The sequence below is a fragment of the Phoca vitulina genome, unplaced genomic scaffold (assembly GCF_004348235.1).
Source record: "Phoca vitulina isolate PV1807 unplaced genomic scaffold, GSC_HSeal_1.0 scaffold52, whole genome shotgun sequence".
In the NCBI taxonomy this organism is placed as follows: Eukaryota; Metazoa; Chordata; class Mammalia; order Carnivora; family Phocidae; genus Phoca; species Phoca vitulina.
Window position 1 is genome coordinate 8,937,601 of NW_022589755.1, and position 27,996 is coordinate 8,965,596.

Below are 27,996 nucleotides of genomic sequence, written 5' to 3' on the forward strand. Positions count from 1 at the left end.
GCCTCAGTTTTCTTGACTATAAAAGGGGTTAATAATAGTATCTATCTCGGGCGCCTGGGTGGCTCAGTTGGTTAAGCGACTGCCTTCGGCTCAGGTCATGATCCTGGAGTCCTGGGATCGAGTCCCACATCGGACTCCCTGCTCAGCAGGGAGTCTGCTTCTCCCTCTGATCCTCCCCCGTCTCGTGCTCTCTCTCTGTCTCATTCTCTCTCTCAAATAAATAAATAAAATTAAAAAAAAAAATAGTATCTACCTCACAGACCCATTGGAAGCATGTGAAGTGAAAAAGTGCTTAGCGATGCCTGGTGCGTCATTCCAGATCACAGATGTAAGCATGATCTCCGGAGCATGGACAACACCTTGGAGGAAATCATGCCACACTGTTAGTGAGCGCTAGCAGACAGAGCCGGAGGGGAGTGGGACACAGGGGGTTAACATTTTGTATCAGTTGGACTGGTTATTGAGTCCCAGTGGCCCTTATGTGGCACCAGGTGCCAGACCTCTTGGAAGGGCTCGACCTTTATCCACCCCCTTAATTCCTTAGTTCACATCAGCCTTCTGAGTCAGGTACTTTATATTATTATCCCCATTTTGTAGGTGGGGAAAACTGAGGTACAGAAAGCTCACTTGCAGGAGCTCACACACTGGAATGGGGCCAGAATTCAAATGCAGGCAGCCTGGTTCTGAATCCAGGCTGTGGACCACCAGGCCCTACTATGTCCCCCTCTCCCCGCCTCAGTTCACTCGACTGCAAAATGGGCTTCCCACCACTCAACATCTTCAGTTTGCTGCAAGGGTTAAGCGACCTCGGGCTTGGGCCTGGGAGAAGTGGTTTTAAAATAGGAGCTTTTGATTCTTAAATACAGAGATCAAACTGGCAAGAGGGGAGGTGGATGAAATAGATAAAGGGGATTAAGAGGTACAAACTTCCAGTTATAAAATAAGTCACAGGGATGAAAAGTACAGCATAGGGAATGTAGTCAACAAGATCACTACTGCATTGTTTGGGGACATTTGGGGGCCACACTTATCACGGTGAGCACTAAGTAATGTACAGAACTGTCCAATCACTATGTTGTACACCTGAAAATAACATAAAGTTGTATGTTAATTACACTTCAATTTAAAAAAAAGGGGGGGAAGCTTTTGTTACCCCGGTCCCTCCAGGAGAAAGACAGAGGAGGCTCAGGCCCCCAGCCCCTGTGTTAATGTTCCCTGTGAGTTGTTCAAAGCCCCACTGAAAGGAGAGACAAAGCTGGGCAGGGCGCCAGGCCCTTGCTCTTCCAGAAACCACAGGGCGAGGTGGCCAGAGGCCTGTACACCCCTCCCCACCCTGACTCTCAGCTAGGAGAGAGTCCCCTTGGCTTTGCCATGGGCTCCCCACTTCCCCACCTCACCACACCGCATCCTGTTGCGGTCCTGCCAGAGAAGGAAGTGGAATCTGGGGTCCAGTGTGACCTGCCTGTCCCGCCAGGGTGTGAAGCAAGGCCCTCCCCACTGCCCGGCCCCAGCAGATAAAGGCGGCCTAGGCCAGCGGCGAACTCCTAGCCGTCCCTGCGGGCCTCACCTGCCATGTCCGCCCCTTGCGCGCTGCTCGCCTGGGCCCTCCTGGCTCTCCTCGGACTTGGGCTCGGAGGGCCTGGAGAAGACCCCCCAAACCTCTGCTGCCCCATAGTGCCCCGGACAGAGTGGGAGGCCCCGGCGTCCAAGTGCTCCAAGAAGTTGAAACTGCCCGTGCGCTACGTGGTGGTGTCACACACGGCCGGCAGCCCCTGCGACTGTCCGGCCTCGTGCCTGAAGCAGGTGCAGAACGTGCGCGACTACCACGCGGGGACGCTGGACTGGTGTGACGTGGGCTACAAGTGAGTGCGGAGCGGAGGCAAAGGCCGGTGCCCTAGCGGGTGGAGGGAAATGTGTGCAGGCCTGAGGGACCCCCCGCAGATCTAGAGCCCCCTGGCTGACAGTCCTCCCAGCTTGCTTTCTCCCCGGGGCGGGCACACAGGACTGCGCATGTGCGCGCGGCACGCAGGTGCTAGGAGGAAGGGAAAGGGCTGAAGTCCAAGCCCTGCTCCCCGGAGGAAGGGACAGACTACCAACACAAAAGAAAGAGTCCTCTACACTGGAGTCCCTTCATAAAGTCTGCCGCCTCTGTTGGGAAGCAGACAAGCAGGCGGGTTCAGCGCGGGGGTGGGGGTGGGGTCCAGTCTCAGCTCTGCTTGTTGCTGGCTGAGACCTGGGGCAGGGTCACGAACGCTCTCCCCACTTTGGTTTCCTTTCCCTCCTCTGCCCCCACCAGGTCACTAAATCAGCCAATACATACATGCAAAGCCCTTAGGACACCACCTGGCATGCAATGGGAACCCCCAAGTTCATGGGCTCTTGCCTTAGGCACTTATTATGTGCCAGGCCCTGCCCGGGTGCTGGGATGGGGGAGGCATGAACAGTGCGAATCTGGCCCAATGGGATTTAAAGACCAACAGGGAAGAACAGGTGGGAAACAAGCAAAGGCAACCAGATGAATTCAGATGGTGATAGAAGCAATAGGGCGGGGCGGGGGGGGGGGAGACTCAGGTGGCTCTGGGATGGGGGGCTGCGGCAAGAGTGGTAAGCTGAAGGTCCAGCAGGGGTAAAAGCTATGAGGGCAAGTGAGAGGGTCACGCCTGAAGGACAGAGGTCAGGATGGCTGGAGGGAGCTGGGAGGAGTGACATGAAACGAGGAGGACCGGATCGGCAGGGCCTTGTGGACCACGGTAAGGAAGACAGGAGCCGTGGGAGGGATGTGAGCCTGCTAGGTGGAAGCAGCTCCCCCTGGCGGCTGTGGGGAGAACAGCCTGCAGGTGGGTGACGGCAGAAACAAAAGGACTGCTAAGATCTGCATCTGGGGGCCGTGCCCCCAGCTCCCTTTCTGGGGTAACAGGCCGCGGCCCCATACAAGGGCTTCCGCAAGGAGTGAACTTTGAACCCTACAGGTTCTCAGACCTTGGTAAACCCCAGTCACCGTACTGGAAATCAAGGTTCCCGGGTTCCGCCCTTAGAGATGGCTTCCAATAGGGGTGGGGTGAAGCTCGGGAAGCCGATGACCTCATTGGAAGTCTAGACGCCTCCGAGGGTATCCCCAGCTCTTCTGGCTCAAGCTTTTACATTTCAAGGGCTCCAACTTCCAGGCTTTGTCTCCAAGACTCAGGTGCTTGGATGCTAAGGGTTTCCATGAGGTAGTGAAGACAAAGCTTGGCTCCCCAGCCTCTGGCCTCAATCGCCTTACAGAAAAGCAGACTGAAGTCTGTTTCTTGGATTTTAGGATTTAGAGTCTGATCCCAACATTCTGGATCTTCCTTCTTGTCACATCACATTCTGAGTCTCAGTGTCTTTACTTATAAAAAGGTTCTTCACTCGACCCACCTAGTGGTGGTGGAGGTTTAAACTAGATGCTTCCATTTCACAAATACACAGGGAGTCCCAACTGCCTGTGCCAGGTGTTGGGGCTGTGATAAAGCCATAAGCAGCCCAGTCCTGGGGGCCAGCATCACCACGGAATTTCTAGTCTCTTCAGAGCCGGATTCTGATTGGGGCTTCCTGCGTGGGACATTCAGGACGCAAAGATTCTTAAGTGCCAACATTCTTTACGTCCTTGGTGACTATGAGAGCAAGAGGGCAGAGGCAGCAGATCCTGAAACTCCAAAGTGCTGATCTTCTAGTTATTTCCAACGTGCCAAATCAGACTCGCTCCATCAAGGCATGTCAAATGAGTCTTAAGGATCTGATGCCAGGACTGGAAACTTCCAAGAGGCAGATGCTGGGACTCCAGAGTCTATATCTGGTTATGATGCGAATCCTTGAGTCCCAGATCCTGTCACTCAGTGTACCCCAGCAGGCAACAGAAAGCAGGAAGCAGGCTGGGCCAAGGGCAGAAAAGCTTCTCGGAGGACAGTTTGGAGAGGCAGGGGTCTATGGGGCATGATCTTGGGGACGACAACAGCTCCTGCCCCAGAGCATGAGGGCATTCAGCAAATCAAGAGCTCAACAAATCCTCCCAGGAGGCTGGAGGAAGCAAGGAATAGGATCACGTGGGTGGGAGTTCCAGGGACCCGGGTGAGAATCCAGACTCTGTTCCTGTCTGGCTGTGTTGTGTGACTGTGGGCAGATGTCCCCACCTCTCTGATGCTCCACCTGCAGAATGGGGGCAGTACTAACTCATGGGTGGCCGTGAGGGTGTAGTGCTGGGCCTGGCACATGGCAGGGGCCAGAGGCATTGGATGACAGAAGAGGGAGGTGTTGGGGAAAATTGTGTGTGAGTAGCAGGGGGCAGGGGAGGGGGTGGCATGCCCTCCCTTACTCATCAAGCCCACCCCACCCCCACCCACACAGCTTTCTGATCGGAGAGGATGGGCTCGTGTATGAGGGCCGGGGCTGGGACACCAAGGGCGATCACACAGGCCCCACCTGGAACCCCATCTCCATTGGCATCTCCTTCATGGGTAACTACATGGGTAAGTGTCCAGCCGTTGGCATGGAGGGCCGACCGGGGGTCTGGGGGATGGCGCCGCACGGTATGTAGTCCTTGGGAGGCTCTGTCACCTCCAAGCTCTGTGACACTGGGCAAGTTGAGTCGGCTTCTCCAAGCCTCATCTCCTCCTTTGGATAATGACCATTTCTTTGCAACTGCCTGGTTTGGGCCAGGATGAGTTAATCTGCATAAAAGTTCTTCGGCCAGCCCATGATAAACAGCCACCATCGTGAGTAGGACCCAGAGGTCTGGGGGCAGAGGTCTGGGGGCAGAGGAGGGAGGATGAGCTCTAATCTTGACACCTGCTGAGGGTTTAACCTGTGCCAGGCACTGTTCTGTGAGGGCTTTACGTAAAAGAACTCGTTTTCTTGTCCCACAGCCCTGTGGGCAGGTGCCATCATTCTCTCCTTTCGCAGATGAGGAAACTGAGGCACAGCAGGGTTAAGTCCCTGCTAGGGGACTGGCAGACCCGGTTCTGGGCCCCAGTGGGGCAGGGTGCACAACTGGAAACACTACCCCACACTACCTCTGTCCCTCAAGGAAGCCCCAGCCTAACTCCTGCGTCTGTCTCCCCCAGAGCGGTCACCTCCACCCCGGGCCCTCAGGGCGGCCCAGAGTCTGCTAGCTTGGGGTGTGGCTCAGGGAAAACTGAGCCCCAGATACGAGGTCAAAGGACACCGGGATGTGCAGCGCACACTCTCTCCAGGCGACCAACTCTATGAGATCATCCAGACTTGGCCACGCTACCACGAGTGACACCCTATCTCCTCCACGCCTAGAAACCCCACCGCCTCCCCCTCCAATAAAGGTGCAGCTCAAACTGTGTTCCTATGTCCCACCACATGCCTCCCCTCCCTCTACCTCCCACAAGACCCCAGCCGTTCCCACCCGCCCCGGGCCCAGCACTCTGTCCTCGCTGGTCCTCAGAACCCAGAGGCCCCGACCCTAAACCAAGACCCCAGAGATCCCAGCTTGTAAGGAACATCACAGCTCAGAACCCAGGTCTCAGGCCAGAGCGCAGGAATCAGCACCAAGTTGGCCCCGATGTCACTGACGGCAGCTCAGCGGTCCCGCGGGGCCGTGAACCATGCTCCAAGACACCCCTTCTCTACCACTCGGCCAAAGATATCCTGTGCCACATCTCTGCTTGGACCCCTTTGGGGTTGAGCTGCTCACTCCCACCCCTCAGGTCCACCCCATTCATTGCTTTAGAGAGTATGCAAGTTTCTCCTGACTCTGACCCCTAAAGTGCCTCCCAGTCAGAGACATGCCCAGAAATACACCAGGTCCCAATTACGGCCACCACCCAGTCCTCATTTCTCCCCACTCCAGCCCCACCCTTCAGTCATAAGCTGAAGGAGCCCAACAGCAAATAGTTTATTTACAAAATGCACATACCTTCCCTCCCAGCATGCAGTGCATGGCGGGGGGCGAGGGGGGGTCAAGGCCTCACAAACCTGAAACCCGGGTAGCACCAGCAGGAGAGGAGCCTGAGCGGGGCTGCAAGGAACCGCCGGCCCCGCCCCCCCACTCCGAATCCAGCAGTGGGTGCGGGATGGAGGGGCAGTGCTCTGGGTCGACGTCACGACCGTGTGTCCAGTCGGTTCATATATTCCTGCAAGGCCTTCAGGCGGGCATCTATTTCGGCCATGTCTGCTGCCTGGTGGTCGGAGCTGTACTCTGTGAGAGTGGGTGTGGGTGCAGGGGCTGTGAGGGCCCAATACGCTGCCCTTGGGCTGGGGGGGGGTAAGGGAGGGGGAGATGTGGAGTCCCAGGCTCACCTTTCATAGGGACCCAGCCCCCCGAATTGGTCAGGCATCTCTGATGGCGGCTGCGTTCCACAGGGGTGGGCTTCTGCTGCTGGGGGAGACAGGAAGAGGGGGTTAGGTATCCTCCCTCTATTCCTGTCCCCCAGATCCCACTGGAAATTTTGAACCTAAGGACCTCAAAGAACAAGGGCTGACGCCCACTGGGCACTTACTAGATGCAAAATCACCTCCTGGTATCTCCACCAGAACCCTCTCAGATGAATACTATTACCATCCCCATTTAACTAATTAAGAGACTGAGGCTGAGAACTAGCGTGAGCCACACAGGCGACAGGAAGGCGGGGCCCGGTTTTAAGAGCTGGCAATTTGAGGCCAGGGCTGGTGCCCTTAGCTGGTATCATCTACCCCACCCCACCCCCACACTCCCCTCCAATCCAATGGTCTCAAAACATTCTGCGTCCAGACGCATTTCAAGAGACACCTCTGCGGGGCGCCTGGGTGGCTCAGTCGTTAAGCATCTGCCTTCGGCTCAGGTCATGGTCCCAGGGTCCTGGGATCGAGCCCCGCATCAGGCTCCCTGCTCCGCGGGGAGCCTGCTTCTCCCTCTCCCACTCCCCCTGCTTGTGTTCCCTCTCTCGCTGTGTCTGTCAAATAAATAAAATCTTAAAAAAAAAAAAAAAAAAGACACCTCTGCAACCTGAGTCCCCCAGAATGGAATCATGGGCTTTTGGTAGCTTCATGCTGCCCCTACCTCCTCCATGGTCTGGGGAAATACACTCACCGTGTTGGACCCGCCCCAGGTGGTGGGGCTGGGAGGCTTCCCGCGGCGGCGAACGCTGACAGGAGAGAGTGTTCAGGAACTAGCGGGAGGAGCCTTGGGCACCTCCCACCTCGCCCTCCCCGGTGGTTTCAAGGCTCCCGCCTCCATCACCCAACCTCCCTGCAAAAGACTGTTTCCAGCCTCCCCAGACACCTGGGTGGAGGTGGTCCTTTCCCCGCGCCCAAGTTTTACCCCCTAGGAAGGGAGTCGGAGAAATCCTCCAACTCGCTGCAGGAGCCGGCGGACGAGCAGCGGCTGCGGAAACTGTCCACTAGAGGGGGGAGGAGAGAGTGAGCCTCCCGCGCTCGCCGGGGGCGCCCAGCTCGCCCCGCGCGCTACAGCCCAAGTTACCCGAGGAGCTGCGGTTTCGGGAGCGGTTAGCCGCGTCTCCTCGGCTGCTCACGGCAACGGGGGGCCGAGTCTGGCGAGACCAGGAGATGGACGGGCCGTCCCCGCTTCCTCCGCTGCCCAATCGGTTCCGCTGCTGCTGCTGCCTGGGGAGCGCATAAGGAGACACCCACCTGTGTGCCCAGCTAATGCTAGGAATGGCGTCGCTGGGCCCCTATGGGCACAGTTGAGGTCACATAAGAAAGGGAAGGAAAAGGCCTGCGGACACACAGACCGGGTCAGGTGGGGGTCAGGGGAGGAGGTGGAGGTCAGGTGAAAAGCAGGGGCAGGTAAAGGGAAAGGGAGAGACGGAGCAGGTGACAGATGACGGAGACAGATGGGAGACGGGGATGGATGAGAGCACAGGTCGGGGGGCCAGTTAAAGGGGCAGGGATATGGGCAGGTAAGGGGGAAATGGGCGCTAACTTCATCTTGATCTCTCTCTGCTTCTTCTCCTTGGCTTTCACAAAGGCTGTGGGGTCGAAACGGGGCACGCGACTACCTAGGATGGGGTGGGAGAGTGAGGAGAGAAGAGGCTGGGGTCACAGGAGCACGCCTCCACAGCTCCAGTCCATCCCCCACCCTCCCACGGGCAGGACAGGGCAGAGACCTGTGGGCGAGGGTGAGGGGCGGGCAGGGCGGCCTCGACTCCGGCCCCCCCGGCCGCTCTCCCGGGAAGAAGAGCGGGTGGCACCGCGACCGCGCGATGTGGAGCGCTCCCGCGACGTCGAAGCCCGATCCTCCCGGGCCCGGGGCGGCGGCACCGGCGGAGTCCGTCTCCTGGAGCACAAGGCCCACTGTCAGTTTCCCGCCGGCCAGCTCCTATGTCAACTCCTATCTCAAGCCTCTTCTCGGATCACATCATCTCCGAACCTTCAGGTCCATCCCACCATCAACTCCTAGACATTCACGCCCTTGCATATGACCCTCACAGGTACCTTGTCCCAGGCTCCGCCCCTCTCGGAGCCCCAGAGAACCCCCCCCCCCAAAAGAAACTGTCACTTCCCTACATCCGAACAAACCCCCTTCATCGGACCCTTCTTCCTGAGGTCTCCCACAGCTCCCTAGAAATCCTTCCCAATATTCCATCACCCACCCCAATAAATAACACTGGACGTCAACCAGATCCCCACCAGTTGGGCCACGCCTTTTCGCTCTACAAGATCCTCAGGTCCCCCCCCCTCCCCCCCCCCACCTTATCTCCAGCCCTTCCTCCTGATTGACGCTTCAAGCGCCCCCTGCCGTGTCCAACTTTCCGCCCCATGCAGTCCATCAGATTCCTTCCACCCCTCCATCCCCACCCACTCTCAGCCTCCCCTCCATTCAGGCCCCGCCCTCCCACCCAACAGACTGCACCTACTCCCCAGGCCCCGCCCCCCCACCCCCCAGCCCCGCAGCAGCCGGGTCGCAGCTCCGAGCCCCCCCGCGCAGGCCTCGTCTCTCACCCCCTCTTGTACACCTCCAGCTCGGTGTTCACTGTCCTAAGCCGGGCGCGCAGGCTCCGCTCCGAAGCCTTCACCTCCTCGAGCTGCCAGGAGTGAAAAGGGGCATAGAGGACCACACGGAGGCCGAGGCCCACGCCCCACCGGTCACCCCCGCCGGCCGCCCCGCCCCCTCACCTCCTTGGCCAGGCGCCGGTAATCCTGGCTGCGGCGGCCGACCCCGCGGTGTCCAAGGCCCCGCTCTTGCCGCAGCTCCAGCTCCAGGCCCCTGACGAGCCCACGCAGCGCCTCGGCCTCCTGGCGCGCAGCTCTCCCTGCCAGGGCCTCCTCTCGAGATTGGCCCAGCTGCGCCTCCAGTTCTCGCTTCTCAGATGCCAGGCGTGAAACCCTGGGGGAAGTGGGTAGAGGGAAGACGAGAGTCGGGAGGGGGTCTCTCAGGATCCCATCATTCTCACTTCTCCATGGGGTGGGCACGAACCATTTCACCTGCTCCAGGAACAGGGAAATGCAGCCCCACCACTCCAGCTGCCCCTGTGGTCCCATCATCTCTCCTCCTCCACCTCTCCCACATGAGGAGGAACACGGCCACATCACTCTCATTCATCCCACGGGGAGGACACAGCCCTGCGAGCTCCAATTCCAAAATAAATCATAAATCTGTCCTTCTCTATACCCTGAACGGCTAGCCCCGAAGTCCTGGCCTTAGACTCCCCCCAGGCCTCCCAGCCAAGTCTCACTACCTCCTATTCACCAGAAGGCTCTAAAATGCAAATCCAATGGGGCACCTAGGTGGTTCATTTGGTTGGGCTTCCTATTCTTGATTTTGGCTCAGGTCATGGGTCCTGAGATTGAGCCCCACATGGAGCCCCCCATCAGGCTCCACGCTCAGCATGGGGTCTGCTTGTCCTTCCTCCCTCCCCTGCTTGTACTCTCTCACACACTCTCTAAAATAAATAAATAAAAATTTTAAAAAAATAAAATGCAAATCCAATCAGATCCCCTACTATGCTCAAAACCTTCCTTGAAGAAAAGATGTACACACATTGCAACACTATTCGTAATAGCAAAAAGAGTAGAAACGACCAAAATGTATACCAACAGAAAATAAGTTGAATTTCTATGGTATATCCACTAAACGTCCTAGCCAATGCAATAAAACAAGAAAAAGGGGCACCTGGGTGGCTCAGTCGTTAAGCGTCTGCCTTCAGCTGAGGTCATGATCCCAGGGTCCTGGGATCGAGCCCCGCATCGGGCTCCCTGCTCAGCAGAAAGCCTGCTTCTCCCTCTCCCACTCCCCCTGCTTGTGTTCCCTCTCTTGCTGTGTCTCTCTCTGTCAAATAAATAAAATCTTAAAAAAAAAAAAAAGAATTAACAAAACAGTCATTTGCAGATGAAATGATTATAAATATTGATAATCAAAGGAAATCTACAAATTATAAGAAATAAGAAAACGGACCAAAGTTACTAGATACAAAATCAACATATAGATACAATTATATGAGTGGCTCAGTTAACCAACTGAGCGCCTGCCTTCGGCTCAGGTCATGATCTCAGGGTCCTGGGACTGAGCCCCGCGTCAGGCTCCCTGCTCACTGGGGAGTCTGCTTCTCCCTCTGCCTCTGACGCTTCCCTCTGCTCCTGCTCTTTCCTTGTCTCTCAAATAAAAAAAAAATCTTTTGAAAAAATTAAATAAATAAATACAATTATATAAACATCAACATGATTTATATTTAAAGTAAAGAAACCATTAGCAAAATCGTCCAAAGATGAAAAAAATCTAACAAAAGTAGGATGGAATAACATCACTGAGACATTAAATAAGACCTAAATAAAGGCAGAGGTATGTTGTTTATATACTGGAATACTCACTATTTATATAGATTTCAGCTTCCCCTAAATTACTCTATAGATTCAATGCAATACCAGTAAGTTTTGGAGTGCCTGGCTGGCTCAGTCAGTGGAGCATCTGACTCTTGGCATCAGTGTTATAAGTTCGAGCTTCATGTTGGGTGTATTTTTATTTAAAAAGAATAAAATCTCAAGCCTATTATTAAAAAAAAAAAATTCCAACAAGTTTTATGTTTTTGTATTGAAAAACCTATTGATTCTAAAATTTATAAAGAAATGTGAATTTCCAAAAATAACCAAAAAAATTCTTAAAAGGGAAAAACAAAAGTCAGAAGACTTGCTCTACCCAGTATCAGCCTAATTATAAGGCTGCAATAATTTAACGGTGTGCTGCTGGCATAAGCATAGACAAACCAATGGACTACAGAGCACAGAACCTCATCTGATGGATGATACCTAAACATGCTTTGTGATAGAGGTGACAATGGCTAAGCAGTAGGGAAAGGATACTCTTTTTTTTTTTTTAAGATTTTATTTATTTGAGAGAGAGAGAGAGAGAGAGATAGCGAGAGAGAGCACAAGCAGGGAGGAGAGGGAGAAGCAGGCTCCCCACTGAGCAGGAAGCCCGATGTGGGGCTCGATCCCAGGACTCCGGGATCATGACCTGAGCTGAAGGCAGTCGCTTAACCAACTGAGCCACCCAGGCGCCCCAAGGAAATGATACTCTTTTCAATAAATGTCACTGGGCTGATTGACTGGTAATGTGAAAAAACCATAAAAGGACACCTACCTCCCCCCAAATCAATTTCAGGTAGACTGTAGACATAACTGTGTAAAGCAAAAGACAAAAAAGTATAGAAGATGATATAGGACAATATCTTCATGATACTGGGAGAAAAGGATTCTAAGAGAAGACATAAAAATGAGTAACTTCAGAGAAAAAATTTATAAATTAGTCTACATAAAATTAAGAACATCTGTTTATCAAAAGGCACTATTAAGAGAGTAAAAAGCCCAGCTATAGAGGGCAAGGAGGTTTCTGAAATACATAAAATTAACAAAGGGCTCATATCCTGACTATATAAAGAGTTCCTGGAAATCAGTAAGAAGTAGATGACAAAAGAAAAATAGACATGATAGGTGAACAGACAGCTCACAAAAGAGGAAATCCCAATGGCTACTAAATATATGAAAATCTGCTCAACCTCATTGGTAATTAGCAAATAAAAAGTATCAAGAGATGCTGGGCTGATGGGACCTTAATAAGAAGGAACCAGGTCTCCACATCCGAACTCATCAGCCCCAACACCACCTGACAGTGAGCAAGCACACAGCACCACCGAGGAAGGTGTCTTGCCAGAAACCTAAATCTGACCAGCCTATAGGTTTAACAACTACTTCACAGGAAATACAGGGGACAGGGGAATACATTAACCATGGAGATAGAATGAAGTATTTAAGAGGAGATATGTCTGGGATTTGCTTCTCAGGGAGAGGGGAGTGTGTAGATCAAACAAGATGGGCAAAATGTAGGTAACCATTGAATCAGGGGCACAAGTACATGGGCATGATACTATTGTCTACTTTTGTGTGTTCTTGGAATTTTTCCTAATAAAACGCTTCTTAAAATCTGTGGCTCCCCTGTATTCTCCAGGGAGCTTCCCATTCAGCCCCATTTAGCTGACTTCCCCCTTCCCTTCCTCTCCCCCCAACTTCCTCCCCAGCCAAGCTTCTCTTTGCAGATCCAAGTCCCTTCTCCTGGAACACTTTCTCTCACCCTTCAAACGTCACATCCCCTGCCCCCAGCGAGGTTAGGTCACTTCCCTCTCTTCTCTGCTCTCGTGGCTCTCTGTACATTTCCTTCCTAGAGCTGGCACTTATCAGTGTGATTATCTGTTTTCTGTCTGGATCCTCACTCCAGCTGTCTGGTCACTGTGAGGGACCTGAGCTCTGTGGCCAGGCTGACTGTGTCTGACTCTACTCCACTTATTACAAGCTGGGTGACCTTATGCAGTTTGATCTCACATCTCTGCGAAGTGGGACGATAATAATAATAATACCTACCTATAAGGCTGTAAGAATCTATGAAGAGTGCTTGGACCATGTCTGGCACTGAGTAAGGGTTCAAGAAACATTAACTAGGGCTGGGCAGTGTGCCTGGGACACAGTATGAACCAGAAAAATGTTGGCTGGATGAATGAATGAATCTGGAGTCTTCCCAAATTCCCTCACTCCAGTTAGGAAGAGGAAGTTGGGAAGAGAAAGATAAGAAGCCACTGACCAGCTATAGGATCTCAAGCCACCCTCGCTAGTTCTGGTTGGTTCTGAAGGGCAAAGGGCGTCATGCTGTGGCCAGTCTGGGAAACACATACACCCCCACACACCAGAGAGTCCTGAGGGTGAACTGAGGCCAAAGCTTATCCTGCTTCCCAGCAATGCACAGCCAAGCTCTTCCAGGAAGACCCACAAGGCTCTCCAGCTCCATAAGCTCCCACTCCTCCCTGTCAGCCCCAACACTCAGTCCTGGCCTCGGGGCCCAGCAGCTGCCAACAGAGCTCAGCAGCTAAAGGAAACAAACAACAATGCTATACTTGGTGCTGGCCGCCTGGATTCAAGGTCTAGCCTGGCCATATTACTCACTGTGCGACCTGGGGCAAATTCTCTAGCCTCTCTGGGCCTCAGTGTTCCTCCTCTGCAAAATAGGGACAACAGCAATGCCCACCTTGCAAGGATTAAAGGAATGAAGTCATAAAGCACTGAGCAGAATCCCTGGCACACAGTGAAATGCTCAATAAATGTTAGCTGCTGTAATAATTATTATTGTTATTACTAAAAATATTGGGGCGCCTCGGTGGCTCAGTCGTTGAAGTGTCCGACTCTCGATCTCAGCTCGATCTCAGCTCAGGTCTTAATCTCAGGGTCATGAGTTCAAGCCCCGTGCTGGGCCCCAGTGTGGAGCCTACTTAAAAAAATAAAAAATAAAAACAAATAAAAATATTATTTGCTCCCCAATGGGTGGGGCCTCCTCCAGATGGGGATGGAATCCCTGATTCAGCACCCCACAGTGCAGAGCACACAGGAGGTACTCGGAAATGTGCCAAAAAGCCTTTGCTTTCTTCACTTTACTCTTCTAGTCCCCTTGTTTTCACCACGTCCGACCAAACACAAAGCCTTTGCACATGCTGTTCATTCTGCCTAGAACACTGTTCCCCACCCCCTTCACCTGACCTACCCCAAGACCCCATCAGGTTCCTACTGCCGCCTCCTACAGCACAGACCACCTTTTCTGCCTAACCCCATTTCTGGGGCAATGCTATACTCAGGTGGTTACGCGATCAACATCCACCTGCTCCCTGGGCAGGCCACTACGTGAAGGGCAAGGAGGGGGTCAATACAAAAGAGGCACTAGATAGAGCCCTACCTCCCAACCTGTCTTTATGCATGCGGCTCCCTCTGCCTACAACACCCCTCCCTTACCAGGCAGGCTCCAGTCTCCCCTCCGGGCTTCCCAAGCTCCACCCACTGTGAATTGTCGCTGTCTGCATACAGAGCTATCTTCCTCCACTGGACTGGGAGTCCCAGGAGGGCAGGGCCAGGACTGTCTCAGTCGTTGCTGTGTCCCCAGCACCACCCAGCGCAAGGCAGGCACAGAGGAGGGGCTCAGAATAAATATTTGGTGAATGAGGGACCACCATTCTCTCAGGAGTGCAGAGCACGGGGCCCTGCGGCGCCCAATAGAATGCCTCCCCCACCCAGCCCCAGCCACCTTCCCCTCCCAGACTCACTGCTCCCTCAGGTGCCAGATCTCAGTTTCCCGGGTGTCCCGAGCATCCTGGCCGTCCAGCCCTCGAAGGCGGCCCAGCTCCTCCTTCAGTGAGCGGATGATGCCCTGCAGGACCACAGGGTCTGGCTTGCCCTGGTACGGGAGGGGCAGCGGGTAGTGAATCCTGAGGAGGATTAGAACCGTGGCAGCTCAGAGGCCAAGAATCCACCCCAGGGTAGCTACCAGACCCTGAGAGCCTTCGAGTATGAAAACCCCCAATTCCAAAACCTCACATTCCTAGATGCGTACATTCCGAATGCAGCTTCAAGCCCGCTCCCTGCTCCCCTACCCCTTGGCCAGCCGGCCATCCCTCAGACTCCCTTATCTAGCAATCTTGCATTGACAGGCCTGGTGCAGTCTGAACTGACTTGTAACATGGGTATCATGTTACTTGCCGCCAAAACAAAATTCGGATTCCACAGGCATAGATTCTCAATGGCCTGACCTGTCTCACCTCTTGGCTAAGGAAAGATAGGGCACCTCGATTAACTGCACCACCAGATGCTATGCATAGGGGGCTGACAACTTCCCACTAGAAAATCCAGGTGCTATTATCAAATGGGGCAGATACCATCCCTGGTTACCCAAGAGCCATTCCCAGCTCTTTTTTGCCTTGCTGCCTCCCACTAAACAGGCTAAAAAAAGCCAGCTTGTTATTATCCTAGCATCCCCTGCATGTGACTGCTTGTGGCCAAGTATTAAGGAAATAGCCATAAGACCATTTCTGGCCAAATATTATAGGAAATCTGTTGGGCATCTTCTAGGAACACTTTTGTTTTCCTGATAAAAAACGGTAGATGCCATTAGCCAGTACAGCCCTGTTCTCTTCCTCTTGCTTTCATACAGAAGCAATGCCTGGAGGGCCAGCAGCCATTTTGTGACCATGAAGAGATAAGGATGGAGGTCAAAAGCCAACACATCAGGGATGACAAAAGGAAACAAAACAAAACAGAAGGAGCCTGAGGCCCTAATGAAACTGCTGGGTAGTAGCCACCCACCTTGACATTTTGTTGTGTGATAAACTTGTTTGTTTAAAGCACTAGTAATAGTTACTCTGCTACTTACAGCCCAGCATGATACTAAATGATACAAATCTCAACACTTAAGATTCCAAAGGCAACACCCCCACCCCCGCCGCCACCCCACCCCCACCCCAGCCCTCAGGGAGTTCCTGAGTTTGAACCACATCCCCTCCCACCTGCCCACCAGCCTGAGCCCGGAGCCAGTCCCTTATCCCCACCTGTCAAACTCCACAGAGTAGATGAGGATCAGGTAGCGCTTGGAGTTGAGCTGGGCCGATCTCGAGACCAAGGGGCCCGGGCGGCCCCCCATCTTGCGATTCCGCAGGGACTCCAGATCTGTGTAGGTCAGCAGGTCAAGGGTGACCGACTCACTGCTCTGTTGGAAGAGGACGGGAGGAAATGCCAGGAGACCGGACATGGCCATACCCAGAGCACACAACCCACCTACCCAGGCCACACCCCATCCATTCTTTGGACTCGCTGGGCTTTTCCTACACTGAGGCCAATGATCAAGATGGCCCTGCCCTAGGGGCTGGCACAAGGACGCCAGAGGGAGAAACTGGAAAGAACCTAAACCCTCAACCATGGGGGGGCAGCTTAGTGCTGTGGCTCTCCAAGTCTTGTCCAAAGACCCCTGGGGGTCCCCGAGACCCTTTCAGGGAGTCCATGAGGTCAAAACAATTATCATAATAATACTAAGATGTCATATGCCTTTTTTTGCTGTGCTGACATTTATACCAATGGTGCAAAATAATGGTGGTAAAAGTGAAGGTGCCCATTAGCACAAATCAAGCCAGTGGCGGCAAACGTACTGGAAGCCACTGTAGTCTCTGGTGCCACACAGTCTCAGTGGGGGGCCGGGAAGGAAGAAGAAACAAGCAAACCTAACACAGGAAATCAAACCTAGAATGTTCCCTCTTTTTTTTTTTTTTAGATTTTGTTTGTTTATTTGACACAGAGAGAGACAGCGCACAAGCAGGGGGAGCAGCAGACAGAGGGAGAGGGAGAAGCAGGCTCCCCCCTGAGCAGGGAGCCCGACATGGTGCTGAATCCCAGGACCCTGGGATCATGACCTGTGCCGAAGGCAGATGCAGACGCTTAACCGACTGAGCCACCCAGGCACCCCAAACCTAGAATGTTCTTGATGAAGCAGTAAAAATTATTAATTTTTTTGAATCTCCATCCTTGAGTACATGGCTTTTTACTACTCTGTGACAAGAAAGGAAGCACACATTCTGTGGCATTCCAAAGTATGACAGTTGTCTCAGGAAGAACACTTGTGTAATCCGAGTTTGGGGCTAAATTAGACGCTTTTTCATGGAACTCTATTTTTACTTGAAAGAACGACTGACAGACATAACTATGGTTATTCAGACTTGGATGTCTGGCAGGCATTTTCTCAAAAATGAACAAAGTCAGCCTGTCACTTCAAGAAAAACAGCTAACGGTATTTGTTGCCAATGGTAAAATTCAAACTTCACAGCAAAAATTAGAATTTTGGAAAACTTGGATCTGCCACTGTGCGCTCGATAGCTTCTTGATGTTGAAAGACTTCCCTGGTGAGATCAGTGAGGATATTAACAAATGTGACTTCCTGGGGGCACCTGGGTGGCTCAGTTGTTAAGTGTCTGCCTTCGGCTCAGGTCATGATCCCAGAGTCCTGGGATAGAGCCCCGCATCGGGCTCCCTGCTCTGCGGGAAGCCTGCTTCTCCCTCTTCCGATCCCCCCTGCTTGTGTTCCCTCTCTCGCTGTCTCTCTCTCTCTCTGTCAAATAAATAAATAAAATCTTTAAAAAAAAAAAAATGTGACTTCCTGATATTGTATAATGAAATGTGTCAACATTCAGAAGATCTGTATAACTCAGTGAACTGTATTTTCTAAATGACCAATGCATGATATCATAAAATGGATAAAAGATCCAAGTGAAGTTCAAGATACATCAATAGATTTTAATGTAATGTAATATGAAAAGTTCATTGATAGGCTTTTGGACTTCACACTACAACAAATCTTTAAGAAATTACCACCTGTCTGGGGCGCCTGGGTGGCTCAGTCGTTAAGCGTCTGCCTTCGGCTCAGGTCATGGTCCCAGGGGCCTGGGATCGAGCCCCGCATCGGGCTCCCTGCTCAGCAGGAAGCCTGCTTCTCCCTCTCCCACTGCCCCTGCTTGTGTTCCCTCTCTGGCTGTCTTTCTCTCTGTCAAATAAATAAAATCTTTAAAAAAAAAATAAAAAAAAATAAAAAAAAAAAAGAAATTACCACCTGTCCACTTTTAGTATTTTAGCAAAGAAGGATCTGTACGATTTCCTGATTAAAGGACTCCCTTTTCCAACCACATATCTATCTATGTGAGTGAGATTTTCCTGCATATACTTCAACCAAAACATATCACAAAAGACTGAATGCAGAAGCACATATAAGAATCTAGAAGTTTTGGGGGCACCTGAGTGGCTCAGTCGGTTAAGTGTCTGCTTTCGGCTCAGGTCATAATCTCTGAGTCCTGGGAACGAGCCCCACATCAGGCTCCCTGCCTGCTTCCTCCCTCTCCCTCTCCCTGCGGCTCCCCCTGCTTGTATGTACTCTCTCTCTCTGTCTGTCAAATAAATAAAAATCTTAAAAAAAAAAAAAGAATCCAGCAGTTTTCTATTAAGCAAGACATTAAAGAGATTTGCAAAAATGTAAAACAATGCTGTATTTCCTACTATTTTATTTTGTTTTAGAAAATGTATTTTTCATAAAAATGTTATTTAACATATAACTGGTTTATTACAGTGATTTTTAAGTGAATTCATAAATATCTTTAAATTATTCTCAGTTTTAATTTATAAAACAACTTAATCTATAATATGGCAAACAAATATTGATAGATAAAATCTGCATAAACAAAAGCTCTTTGATGTACTCAATAATTTTTAAGAGCATAAGAGGTCATGACACCAAAAAACTTGAGAACCATTGGGTTAAACAAATCATGCCACATGGGTATAATGGAATACTAAGCAACCACTAACAAGGAAGACAAACTCACAAGTTGATGACAATAATAAAAAGACAATATCTGTAAAGCACTTATGAGCCAGACACTATTCTAAGCTTTTTACATAGAACTCATTTAATCTTCACCACACTGTGAAATAGGAACTACTGTTATCCCCCCATTACAGTTAAGAAAACTAAGGCATAGGGCACCCAGCGGCTCAGTCAGTTAAGCATCCAACTCTTGATTTCAACTCAGGTCATGATCTCAAGGTCAAGAGATCGAGCCCCACATTAGGCTCTGCACTGAGTGTGGAGCCTGCTTAAGATTCTTTCTCTCCCTCTGCCCACCCCCCGCCCGTTTGTGCGCGCTCTCTCTCTCTCTCCCTCTCTCTGAAAGAAAGAAAGAAAGAAAAGAAAGAAAGAAAGAAAGAAAGAAAGAAAGAAAGAAAGAAAGAAAGAAAGAAAGAGAAAGAAAGAAAGAAAGAAAAAAGAAAGAAAGAACTAAGGCATGGAGGGGAAGTAACTGGCCCAGGGCTCCCAGCAGTGATGAGTCTGACTTCAGAGTTCATGCTCTTGGCCATTATGCTATACTGTCTACACATAATAAAATGTTAACAGTCTAAAGTAGGGGACAGAAAGGGGATTATAAGAGACTGTCGCTTTCTAAATCACACCCTGTAACACTGTCATAATTTTATGAGTGCAAATTTTATCTATAATCAGAGGAATAATGTAGTTCATAGTTTTAAAATGATGTCTAAATAGCATCCCTGCCACTCTAACTTCCAACCTGATTTTTTTTCTATTAATACTTTTAACTACTTGACATTATATATTTTTTCAATTTTTTGTTTCTCCCACTAGAATGTCAGCTTCGTAAGGACAGGAATTTGTCTCTTTTGTTCACTGCTGTATCCCAATGTTTACCACAGTACCTGGCACACTGTAGATACTCAGTAAAAATGACACAAATGAGTACCTATATTCACTGATGTGGCTAAATGTTTATGAAATATTGTTGAATTTTTTAAAAGCAGGTTAAAGAATACTTTGGGAAGTATACCAACTATATAAAATTATATATCTGCAAATACACACACGCACACACACACACACTTTCACAAGTAAACAAAGAAGTGGAAAAATGGCTGGAGTGATTTTCACCAAAATATTAATAAAATATTACCAGGAATGAGTATTAGGAGTAGAGTGATTTTTACTCTCTTCTTTACATTTCTCTGTGACATGAATTTTCTACATGAGAGTAACTATCACTAGGATCAGAATAAACCACTTACATTTGGGAAAGAAAAAGATAGCCCTGTCCCTTTAAGGAAAGAGAAAGTAGAGGGTCTTGCATTCATCAGATGGGCATCGACCTCCCCAGGGATCCAGAAAACAGAAACCTCCCCTGGCCCCCCAGCCCTGGCCCCTACCTGGGTGAGAGCCGACTCCAGCATGTTACAGAAGATATTGAACTGTTTGAAGTTCCCCGTCTTGTGGGTCAGATCTTCAATGACTGGGTAGAGAGAAAAGTCCTTCCTGGAGTCTAACCACTTGCCCAGCCCAAGATCAATGCATCCAAGCTTTTCAACTTTCCCCAACTCCAGTGCCTCTGGCCTGAGGGATGAGGCCTCCACTCCCCCTCCCCACCTCAGAGAGTCTCCGGTCAGGTAGAAGAGGCAGATGGGCAGGTTCCGAGCTGGTCTCATCTTCAGGGAGAAGGTGATCCCAGGGAAGGACAGGTGAACCCACCCCAGGGTGGCACACTCACAGCTGGCATCGAACTCGCCCCGCCACTGATCAGCCGTCATCCGGTCCTCCACCTCCAGCTCTAGCACCTGTCCAGACACCACCACCCGCACAGCATGCTCCACACCCCGGAAGATGTAGTCCACCTGCAGGCCAGCTGGCTGGTCCATGGCCGGTGTCACTGGAGAAAGGGAGGAGACAGAGACCCAGAGGGGCTGAGAGCCCAGGCTCAGAAGCCCGAAGGCCAGAATTCATATCCTGGCTCCACCATTTACCAGCTTTGGCACCTTAGGAAAGAGACTCCCTCTCTGTGCCTCAATGTCCTCATCTGGAAAATGGGTATAATAATGGTTATCTATCTCACAGAGCTGTCATGAGGATTCAATTGGACAATACACATAAAAGCATTTTGAACTGTGTCCATGCCCAACACATGCTGGCTAACAGAATATAGGATTTCTGACAAGAGAATCATGATTAATACTATTATTAATTTATTAATCCTTACACTCATTATATATTAATTATTCATTCATTCATTCATTCAAACATTTGTGGAGGGGCACCGGGGTGGCTCAGATGGTTAGGCGTCTGCCTTCGGCTCAGGTCATGATCCCAGGGTCCTGGGATCGAGCCCTGCATCAGGCTCCCTGCTCCGCGGGAGGCCTGCTTCTCCCTCTCCCACTCCCCGTTTGTGTTCCCTCACTCGCTGTGTCTCTCTCTGTCAAATAAATAAATAAAATCTTTTAAAAATTTTTTTTGTGGAGAAAAATCAAGCTGCATAGGGGGACAGAGAGTACTGGGGTCAGACAGGGCAGATTTTAGGTAGGGGGTCAGGGCAGGCCTCCCTGAGGAGGTAACCTACGGGCAGGGAACTGAAGGAAGGCAGGGAGCATGCTAAATGGCTATCTAGGGAAAGTGGTCCAAGTCGAGAGAACAGCAGCACTATGTATTATCAATGATACACTTAAATCATGTCCAAGGAATTAATAATCTATTTTATTAATTGGTCTGTTGTAAGCCTAAGTACCTTCTCTTAGCCAATAGGGCTACCACTCGCTGTTAGTTCTATGAGGTGGAAGAGAGGAGCAGATCTCTGCCTTCAGCCTGGATTTTAGGGGATGATTCAGAATGAGAGCCCCGGGTTGCCTGAGTTCATATCTAGCTTTAGCTATGTGCACATACACAGGCAAGTTACTTAACCTCTCTTGGAGCCATATTCCTTATCTTTAAAGCACATGCCATCCTGGGTGCTGGGGATATGATGGGAAACCAGATTATGCCCCTACTCTCAAGAGGGCGGCAACAGTCAGAGGTATAAAAATGTCAAAAAAAAAAACCAAAAAAAAAGTGAAGTAGGGGCGCCTGGGTGGCTCAGTCGTTAAGCGTCTGCCTTCAGCTCAGGTCATGATCCCGGGATCCTGGGATCGAGCACTGCTTCGGGCTCCCTGCTCAGCGGGAAGCCTGCTTCTCCCTCTCCCTCTCCTCCTGCTTGTGTTCCTTTATCACTGTGTCTCTCTCTGTCAAATAAATAAATAAAATCTTAAAAAAAAAAAAAGTGAAGTAGTGGAAAAAGGAGATGCTGGGGGTAGGGGTTGCTCTTTCAGCTAAGGTAGCCAGGGAAGGCCTCTCTCAGGAGAGGCCTAGAGAGGGGTAAGGAGATGGGTGAATATCTGGGGGAAGAGTATCCAGACAAAGGGAACACCCAAGCAAGAGCTCCAAGGTGGGATGTTCCTGATTTGTTCTAAGAACAGCAAGGTCAGCATAAGGGAGGGACCTAGATGAGATATAATGGGCCAGCTGATGCTCATGCAGGTCTCTGTAAGCCCATAGAAGGGTGACAGTGCTCATCTCCTTGGATTGGTGTAAGGATTCAATGAGTTAATCACGTTAAAATCCTTGAACAGATTGAGCAATGCCTGACACACAGCAAAGCACTCATATACACACTGGCATTATTATTATTATCATTATCATGATTTCTTTGTTGTTGTGTCTTGAAAGGCAGTACAGAAACAAGGCAAGCCCATTTTTCTTCCCAGTGTACAGATGGGGAAACTGAGACTCAGTGGAGTCCCACAGCTGCCCCCAAAACAGAGCTACCCAGGGCTGCCCTAAACCAGATCCTGGGGACCCCTCCAAAGCCTGGTCTCCTTCACTCCGCCACATCCTCTGCTCCTCACACTTTCCCCAAGAAGTCCTCCTAAAGGAGGATATCAGAAAATATAATATTGTGAGGCCAGAAAATGATGAACCCTGAAACTCAAGGTCAGTGGTTTTTAACCTTTTAAGAGTCTTTGCACCTTTGATAGTCTAGTGAGATCTCTGAACCCTCCCCAGATAAATGAATAGGCCCACAACCCTTTGCAAATAATTTCAGGGGCTCCCAGAATACCACCCTGAGGCCCATCCACACATCCCCTTTCTCAAAGACCCAAGGACAATCGCCAAAGCCCCAGGCATTCTGGCAGGCTCCTCTGTCTCTAGACCCAAGCTCTTAAGTTTATTTGGGAGAGGGGTCTCTCGTGTTTGGAAGCGATGAAATCGAGAGGCCTCTTCCCCTTGAAAATCCACTCTCACAATTAGGTACTCTCACATTCTCTGTAGGTTCAGAGGTGGGGTTAATAGTCCCCGACCTATAGGCAAACAAACAGATACACGTTTCAGCATATCTCGCATCCCCTGGTCCTCAGTGCGGGTGCCAGGCAGCGCTGGCCCCGCCCCACCGGGTGTCCTAGACCCCGCCTCAGACCCCGCCCCCTCCAGCTCCGCGAGCCAATCAGCAGTCGCGCCGTTCTGGTTACCAAGGCGTTGGAGGTACCTGCAGAACGCCTGAGGAGCCGCACAGCTTCACTGCCCAATTCACCAACCCCCTCGTGGTACCCAACTCCAGGGAGGAGAGAGGACTAAAGGGGCCCGTCCCACCCCATCTCCACCACCAACCCAGCCCTGCTCTCCTCCTTGCCCACTTCCCCGCATAAGCTCCCCATTCTCTTCCAGAGAATAGCAGCCCTTCACTAAATCACAGGGCCTTTCCGTATCCAACTGCCCTGATGTCATTAGCCTCCATCTCAGTCCCCAGATATTAAGCCTCTGAATATTCCCCCCGAATTCCATTGTCCCCTTACACACAACTGCCTCCCACACCTCCACAAACTTCGCCCGCTCCCCTCCCCTCATCCCCTCTTCTCAGCTTGTCGTGAGCACTCAACACTTGCTGATGAAATAAACCCCACACCTCAGCCAGCTCCCCATCACTCATTCCCCAGAGGGCCTAGAGATTCTGGACTCCCTTCCCCTCCCCGCTGCAGAACCTCCCTCCCTCCATATTCCCGCCTCACCCCTTCTACCACGTTCCGGAAACCAGCCCTCTCCACTCCCTTCCCCAAGTCCCTTACTGCCATTCGGCTCTCCCAGATTGGGGGCAGGGGGCCACATTCCCCTTCTCTGTACACCAGCCCCCATGTTCTCCTGGGGTTTCCCCCATATTCTACCTGAATTTTGCTCCCTCCTATTATTCCGCCTGGATTCTGCCTGCATATTCGCCCAAGGTTCTACTCCACGGTGGGGATCTACCCCATTCTCAGCCTGTCTTACATTATCCCCATATTTCACCTGGATTCTGTTCCCTCCCAAATTCTATGTAAACCCTCTCTCCCCCTCCCCACATTTTCCACCTCTCTTCCCTGCAGAGCCTTCCCAGGACAGCCCCCCCCCCCCCACTCTGGGATTCCCCAGCCCCCGCGCCCCCCCCCCCCTCCCCGCCCCCCCCCCCTGTCCTTCTACCTGCATCCTCCATCCTTGCTCTGTGACCAGTGGCCCATCCTGGTTGCTGGTTTCGTTCCAGTCCCAAGACTCTCCTAGCTCCTCTGCGTCTCAGCTTCTAGACCCTGCATTCGAGGCCCCGCCCCCGCCAACCCGTGACGTCAGCACTTCAACCTTGCGAGCTCCGCGTGCACACCCCAGCACCCCACTCTGGCCCACACACCTGATCCCATTTCTCGGGCCTCGTGACATCACGACTTCAGCACACACGCACATACACGTACGCACACGCACGCGCGCGCGCACACACACGCACAGGCACACTCAGCTTTCCGACCCCGGGGCCTTTCCCTCTCATCTTTCACTAAGGTGACTCCCCTCTCGGTTTCCAGGGTTACATCACGGTCCCTGGCTCCTCCTCCTCCCAATAGCGCTCCCTGGGTATTTCAGACTTCGCAGCCCTCGCCCTAGGGTGGAAGCTGAGAATCCTCCACGCTGGGCTCCCCCAAAACAAATCCACATCACCATCTCCCACACAGGACACGGGTAAATCACCACTTCTGTCAGCCCCCACTCCTGATGGCTATTTCGCACTGTCTGCAGCACCCTCTCTCGCCAACACCCCATATTTCAGCCTGGCCATGACCTAGCTGGCCTCTCCTATACAGTATACCCCCCACCTCACATACACACACTGGCCTGGCCGGAGTGACCCCTCCCCGCCGTGTGAGTGAGTTTTAGCTGGCTAGAATTCCCCTCCCTTCACCCTGCACTCCCCCAGAATATAGACCAGAGCCTTCCACACTGTCCCCCTGGAATATATAAACACAAAAACCTTTAAGGACTCCCCATAATCTGCCCCTCCATAGTGCACACTGCAGCCCCCCCCCCCCCCCCCCCCCCCGGAATATCCAAACCTCCCCCCTACTATCCCTCAAACAGGACTACACACATCCATCAACCAGTGACCTGTCCTTAATTCTGTTCTCTGGTAGATGCTGTAACCATCCCCCATTTTACAGAGGATGAAACTGAGGTATGCCTAGAATCCTGAAGTGAGGGGCTTCCCATTACCCAGCTACCCTTCTGTTTCCTCCCATTACTCTCTGCTCCTTTCCCTCCAGGCACCAATCCTTATGTGTGGCCTCGGACCTTAAACATGACACACACTGCGGGAAAGGGACTCCTGGGTTCAGCTCCTGCTCCACCACTTACCCACAATGTGACCCACGGCAAGGCGCTTAGCCTCTCTGGGTTTTTCCCACCAGTAAAGTGAGGATAATAAGAGCGCCCATCTCACATAGGATGATTGTGGGGATTAAATTAATTAATACATGTAAGGAGTTTCAAACAGTGCCTGGCACCTGGTCAGCTGCTTACCATCTGTGCAACTAGCTGACAATTAGTTGACAGACCAGAAGCCCAAGAGGGCAGAGCCATTTTGATCATTCTTGTATCTTCAGCACCCTGGGCCTGGCACAGATCAGGGACTACTTGTGAATTTATGCGAGATGCCAGGAAACGGGGTTCTAGGCACTGGAGATACAGCCAAGGTCCTCTCCCCTCAGCTCACTGCTTTGTCATCAGGTCCCAACTCCAATGTCCATTCCCACAGGAAGCCCTCCCTGACTCCCAGGCTAGGTAAAGAGCTGTTTCAATCACCAGTGTCCCCGGCACTGCTTGGCAGAGGGGCAGCCCCAGAGGGGTAGTTTAATGATGAGAGAGCTCCAGTCCAAGCTCCGAACTGGTCTGTTTCTTCAAGAGGACTGCAGACCTTCAGCATGAACACGGGTGCTTGACTTAAAAAAATGCAGGATCTTGGGCATGATCCCAAATCTACAGAAGCAGAACCTCTGGGAGTGGGCCCAGGAATCTGCATTTCCTACAAGCTCTCCCAGCTCTGAGATTTGAGAGCTTCTGCCCCTGGATACCCTTCTGTTTCCTCCCAGTTTATTACCTGCCCAGTTTATTACCCCATCTTGACCCCACCACCCCACCCAAGACTCTCCCAGCTCAACAACCCTGCCCTATACTACAGGGAGCCTCCCCCCGCCCCCTGCCCAGAAATGGTGATGTTGATGGTATAATACAAGTAACACTTTTTAAGTGTCTATGGGTCCTTCTAGGTGCTAAGCTCTATATTCTCATGGAGTCAACACTCTAGTGGGGGGTGGGAGTCTAAGAAGCCAGGGGATATAAACAAACCCTAATATATGTTGGGTACTGGTAAGTGTTACTGAAGAAAAGCAAAACCAGGTGATGAGGCGCCAGGAAATAACAGGAGCTATTTTAGCTTGGGTGGTCAGAGACGGCCTGTCTGTGGATTTGACATTTGAACAGAGACCTAAGGAAGTGAGGGAGAAGCCATGTAGACATCTAGAGGGAACATGATCCAGACGGAGGGCACAGCAATGACATTCCCCAGGTGGGAATGTATTTGCTATGTCTGAAGAACAAGGAAGCCAGGGTGGCTGAAGCAGTGTCAACAGGGGAGAATGGCAGGAGTTGAGGGCAGGCTGGAGGGAGAACTGGATAAGGTGGAGCACTATGAGCTTGGCAAGGACTTATACTGTGTGAGGTGGGAGCCACGGGAGTGCCTGGACCAGGGAGTAACATGATCTGACTTTTGTTTCAACAGGAACCCCCAACTGTGGGGTCCAGGGCAGAGGCCAGCGAGGAGGCCACTGCAGCAGACCAGGTAAGGGCAAATGATGGCAGGAATCAGAGCAGCAAGGGAGATGGTGAGATACAGCTGGATTCTGGAAGTGTTCTGAAGATAGACCCATGAGATTTGCTGATTGGCGGATGGCATGCAGGAAAGGGAAAAGGGAGAGTCAAGGACAACTCCAAGGTTTTTGTCCTGAGTACCTGGAAGAATAGAACTGCCATCAGCTGGGTTTGGAAGGGGGAAACTACAAGTTTGGTTAGGGACAAGTTTTTAAAGCATGGATGTCAGTTGGACTTCCAAGTAGAGAAGAGTCAGCCATTGGACAAATGAGTCTGGAGTTCAGAGAGATCCAGGCTGCAGACCGGCACTTGGGAGTTATCATTATATAAAGAGCACGTGAAGCCAAGAGACTAGGTGAGTGGTACAGACAGAGAAGAGATGAGGTCATTCTAAGGATGCTAAAAGCTGAGGCACAGAGGGTTAAAGAATTTGCCCAAAGCCACCCTGACGTTCAGTGGCAGGGCCAGTGGCCAAGCCAGCATTTAAGCTCAGGCAACCCAACTCCAGAGCCCACAGTCTTAACCACCGGGAGGGGTGTTAGGAAGTTTAAGAGTAACTCATACAAAACCTGGCACATAGTAAGCCCTGAGTAAACGCTGCATGTATCATGTGGCTTCACACCTCCCTAAAGCACACCTCCATCCTCGAAGTCCTCACTCATTCTCTCCCTCCGTAGGGCTTCACCTGCCCTCCACCCACATCAAAGCTTGTAACTCATCCCAAGGACCTCCGCTCCTCCACACCGCGCTACAATAACCCCTCGCCTCAAAACCTCCCATTAAATCCCAAGGCTATATTACAGGGGAATTTCTGTATTTTACCGCCTGCTGTCTCCAGCTTTACACACTTTCGCCCATTAAAGACCCTCCTGCAAGATACAAAACATCTCCCCCCACCCCCGACTCAGATACTGCCCTCTGCCTCACAAACCCCCGTCAAAGTGCCTATCCGTGTTAAAGGTCACCCCTCCCGATTCCTACACTGCCCGGTCAGCTGCCCGCCGCAGCCCACCCCCCCCCAGAGCATCCCCTCCCCCCAGGATCCCCACCCTGGCCCGCGCACCCGCCACTCCCGCCGCCTCTCACCTTCTCCACAGACACCCCTCCTCGCGAGCAGTTCAACTGCCGAAGCTCCAGCCCCGCCCCAGGATCCGGCC

The 27,996-nt window shown here is 51.6% G+C and overlaps 2 protein-coding genes across 13 annotated transcripts; one reads left to right on the forward strand and one right to left on the reverse strand.

Annotated features, from left to right (window-relative positions):
- Window positions 1-182: 182 nt before the first annotated feature.
- CCDC61 (coiled-coil domain containing 61) lies at window positions 183-27,968 on the reverse strand. 12 transcript variants are annotated; one of them, XR_004297533.1, is made up of 15 exons: window positions 24,134-24,322; window positions 20,032-20,528; window positions 15,834-15,991; window positions 14,556-14,717; window positions 9,100-9,310; window positions 8,926-9,008; window positions 8,091-8,260; window positions 7,907-7,982; window positions 7,445-7,587; window positions 7,286-7,364; window positions 7,055-7,109; window positions 6,286-6,364; window positions 5,962-6,184; window positions 4,441-4,766; window positions 2,594-4,038 (listed from the first exon to the last, which is right to left on the reverse strand). XR_004297533.1 is itself a non-coding variant. In XM_032388344.1 (14 exons), the coding sequence occupies exons 1-14, from the start codon at window positions 24,144-24,146 to the stop codon at window positions 6,087-6,089; spliced, it is 1,569 nt and encodes a 522-aa protein (XP_032244235.1). In that variant the 5' UTR covers window positions 24,147-24,322; the 3' UTR covers window positions 5,388-6,086. The 12 variants fall into 12 exon arrangements, 9 of the variants coding, with proteins under 9 accessions (XP_032244232.1, XP_032244235.1, XP_032244230.1 ...); XR_004297534.1 differs by lacking the exons at window positions 2,594-4,038; window positions 4,441-4,766 and adding an exon at window positions 183-359; XR_004297535.1 differs by lacking the exon at window positions 4,441-4,766.
- Window positions 358-5,329, forward strand: PGLYRP1 (peptidoglycan recognition protein 1). Its single transcript, XM_032388346.1, has 3 exons — window positions 358-1,862; window positions 4,366-4,487; window positions 5,082-5,329. The coding sequence occupies exons 1-3, from the start codon at window positions 1,573-1,575 to the stop codon at window positions 5,258-5,260; spliced, it is 591 nt and encodes a 196-aa protein (XP_032244237.1). The 5' UTR covers window positions 358-1,572; the 3' UTR covers window positions 5,261-5,329.
- Window positions 27,969-27,996: the final 28 nt, after the last annotated feature.

What these genes read in the sequence shown, in the direction of transcription:
- PGLYRP1 (XM_032388346.1), top strand. Translation starts at nt 1,573, where the DNA reads ATGTCCGCCCCTTGCGCGCTGCTCGCCTGGGCCCTCCTGGCTCTCCTC. An exon ending in TGGTGTGACGTGGGCTACAA is followed by an intron (nt 1,863 to 4,365) that starts GTGAGTGCGGAG and finishes CCACCCACACAG; the next exon opens with CTTTCTGATCGGAGAGGATG. An exon ending in CTTCATGGGTAACTACATGG is followed by an intron (nt 4,488 to 5,081) that starts GTAAGTGTCCAG and finishes TGTCTCCCCCAG; the next exon opens with AGCGGTCACCTCCACCCCGG.
- CCDC61 (XM_032388335.1), bottom strand. An exon ending in ACCGGCGCCTGGCCAAGGAG is followed by an intron (nt 9,009 to 9,099) that starts GTGAGGGGGCGG and finishes CACTCCTGGCAG; the next exon opens with CTCGAGGAGGTGAAGGCTTC. An exon ending in CTGGAGGTGTACAAGAGGGG is followed by an intron (nt 8,261 to 8,925) that starts GTGAGAGACGAG and finishes CTTGTGCTCCAG; the next exon opens with GAGACGGACTCCGCCGGTGC.